The sequence below is a fragment of the Sinocyclocheilus rhinocerous genome, unplaced genomic scaffold, assembly GCF_001515625.1.
Source record: "Sinocyclocheilus rhinocerous isolate Xijiao unplaced genomic scaffold, SAMN03320098_v1.1 scaffold1759, whole genome shotgun sequence".
NCBI classification, from domain to species: domain Eukaryota; kingdom Metazoa; phylum Chordata; class Actinopteri; order Cypriniformes; family Cyprinidae; genus Sinocyclocheilus; species Sinocyclocheilus rhinocerous.
Window position 1 is genome coordinate 20,682 of NW_015633177.1, and position 2,705 is coordinate 23,386.

Consider the following 2,705-nt stretch of genomic DNA (forward strand, 5'->3'; position numbering starts at 1 on the left):
ATTATAATTGGTTTATAAACATTATTTTAAACATTATGCACTTTTTTCACAGATAGTCATGTTATCTTATGCTTTGAATAAACGTACTGCATTAGTAATATTTTGCTCGATGTGCCCTCTTGTGACCTCAGAAGAGAAGCCAAAAGCTTTTCTTCACCCTAACTGAAATTATGCTTTTTAAATTTGAATATAATTTGAATTTTGATAATATAAGTACAAAATTCGAATTTAGTTTTTCAGCCATTTTGACAGCCCTAACTCCAACTGCAGACTGCCTATGAGTTTCTAGCCAAATTGTCTACGCTGTAAATTGGAGCAAAAATCTAAAGTTTTGCAGTGTATTGCAGCCTTAAGTGCACACTGAATTTACTGTTACTGTTTGAAATAATCTTTCACATTCATGGAAGAAGGAGAACCGTCACTGCCCCCCAAAATTATACAGTCTGACTGAGACTTACGCCATTGCCACATTGCTCCCATCGATGATGATGTGTTGCAGATCTGGGCAGCCCGGTTCATTTTGTAGGACTAGTCGGTAGGGGGTTCTCAGGGACTGCTGGAAACGAGAAATGCCGGTGAGGGGTGCTGGTTTAGAGGTGCTATGTGCCTCAGAGCGAGGTAAAGGTGCCCTTCCAGGGAGCGTCTGGTAAGAGCATCCTGGTCGTGTTTCGGTGCTCCGGAGAGGAGGGCCTTGAGAGGAGCTGCGGAGATTGGTCACACTCTCCATCCGGACTGGAACCATTGTTTGAGAGCTACCACGGGGCAAGTAGTCAAACCGGGACTCTGTCTTCAAATCAAGTGCAGCCATTCGAGGCTTCCTCTCTGTTTCTGTGAAGTCGTTATCATCGTCATCAATGATGATCACTTCACACACATCAGTCTGTGCACCATTGTTTCTTTTAAGAGTGGCAGAAGCCAGTGGCACGCTGCTTGTCTGGTTCTTCTGACCTATGCCATTAGTGCTAGGCGGTCTAATGTTTTCTTTGCTCTTGATCTCTGCAAGAGCTCGCATCTGTGCCCGTTCCTTCTCTTTGAGCCTGATGCAGGTAGAGGTGGACAAGGCGTTTGCGCAGGGCATCGGGTCGGGAGTGCGAGAAGTGCACTGTGTTCCTTGTGTTCTCTGGGTCTTTTGAGTCTCTTCCACTATTCGTTCCAGAAGTAAAAACGTGTCTTCTGTCTGCCCCGTCTCACGCACCACCTGCTCCACCACCTCCTGCTGGTAGCCCATGGTTCGGAAGAAGTTAACAAGACAGCGCAAGTTAGTCTCAGGACTCACCACCTCACTTTCATTTGTCGATTCACTAGCTGCTAGCGTCCCTTTCGCAGGCGCAACTGTCCAAGTTTGGCTTGGCTCTCGCTGTCGCTCATCCAACTGCTCCTCTTCTCTCCTCTCCAATGAGTATTGCCTCTTAGTGTCCCTCTGCTCGCTTCCAGAGGACCGCCGCTTGTTGCAAGGCCGACCATTCAGACCAGGCATAACATCAGGAGTGGTGGCAGGACCTGAGGTTTTATCCTCAAACGTGGTGTCCAGGATACGGTTGGAGAGGTCTGTTACAGGTGTGCTAGTCTGGGAGCGGTCCTGCTCAAGGTCTATGATAGCTATAGGCTGCGTGGGGTTTTGGGCCAAGCCCAAAAGTTCCTCTTTGAGGGCACTGGGCAGCAACAGCAGCTCCATGGCATATTTATCAGCCCGGTCCTCCACAAAAGTCTTAAAAGTGCGCTTAACCAAGGGCTCTCTGTCAGCCGGCAAGCTTCGCTTCTCCTGAAAGAGAGCGACAAACTGTTGAACACGACTTTGAGCCATGACGACAGCCTCCGCACGCCCGCTCAACCTCAGACGACCCGGCTCCAGAACTTGGACCTCTGCACTCGTGTCTCTAAGCAGCCGGTCTAAAAAGAGTCCACGAGCACCAGCAAAAATGCAGTGCATGTCCACCGGGTACCATTCTTCCTTCTGAAGCTCTGGGTCACATAGGCCTTTCACATACTCCTGCAAAACAATCACAGCAAGACTGGATTACAACACATACATTGCGAAAGATAGAAAACTTCACTTATAGAAGGAGCAGGGAGACTTGACAACACAAGCATACCACTCTAGAATAATTATTCTCAGGAGAAAAACCAGTCAAACTGGTTTCATTATTTTAAACTAGCATGCACATAAGATTTGCCTTGAGGGACCAAATGACCAAGGCCTACATCATCTTTCTAGAGAGATTCCACATGCCCATTATCATATCGATGAAAGTGTGAATACATATGCAAGTATGACACCGCAACCAAATGTAGACACACAGAGCTACAATGCTTTACATTTCACAATGTTCCAACACTGAGTACAAGAGAAAGCATTATATCCTTAAAAACCTATTTTCTGACTATAATTATTAATACGCTATTAATGTGATACTTATTAAATACTTTCAATTATAAAAGTACTTGTGGCTGATCTATTAATCAAAATAAAATCAAAATCTAGATATGGTTTAGTGAGATTACCAAATTGCAAAGGCTGTGTTTTGTTTATATAAATATATACTTGGCGTTTCAGAGTGAAGTGCGGCACAATGTTAAGTTACATGCGAACATCTCATAATAGTGCTTCAGTTCACAGAAAATGCTGCTTCACACAATCTCCATCTCTTTAGTGTTGTGAGTTTAATATTTCCTATTATATATATATATATATATATATATATATA

General features: G+C 44.5%; 1 protein-coding gene across 1 annotated transcript in view; it reads right to left on the minus strand.

The window, feature by feature from the left end:
- Window positions 1-2,705, minus strand: part of LOC107743359 (NEDD4-binding protein 1-like) — a 12,765-nt gene that overhangs the window by 7,395 nt on the left and 2,665 nt on the right. Inside the window, exon 2 of the mRNA XM_016556538.1 lies at window positions 459-1,990. Coding sequence (XP_016412024.1) covers window positions 459-1,990 — 1,532 coding nt within the window. The remainder of the gene's footprint in view (window positions 1-458; window positions 1,991-2,705) is intronic.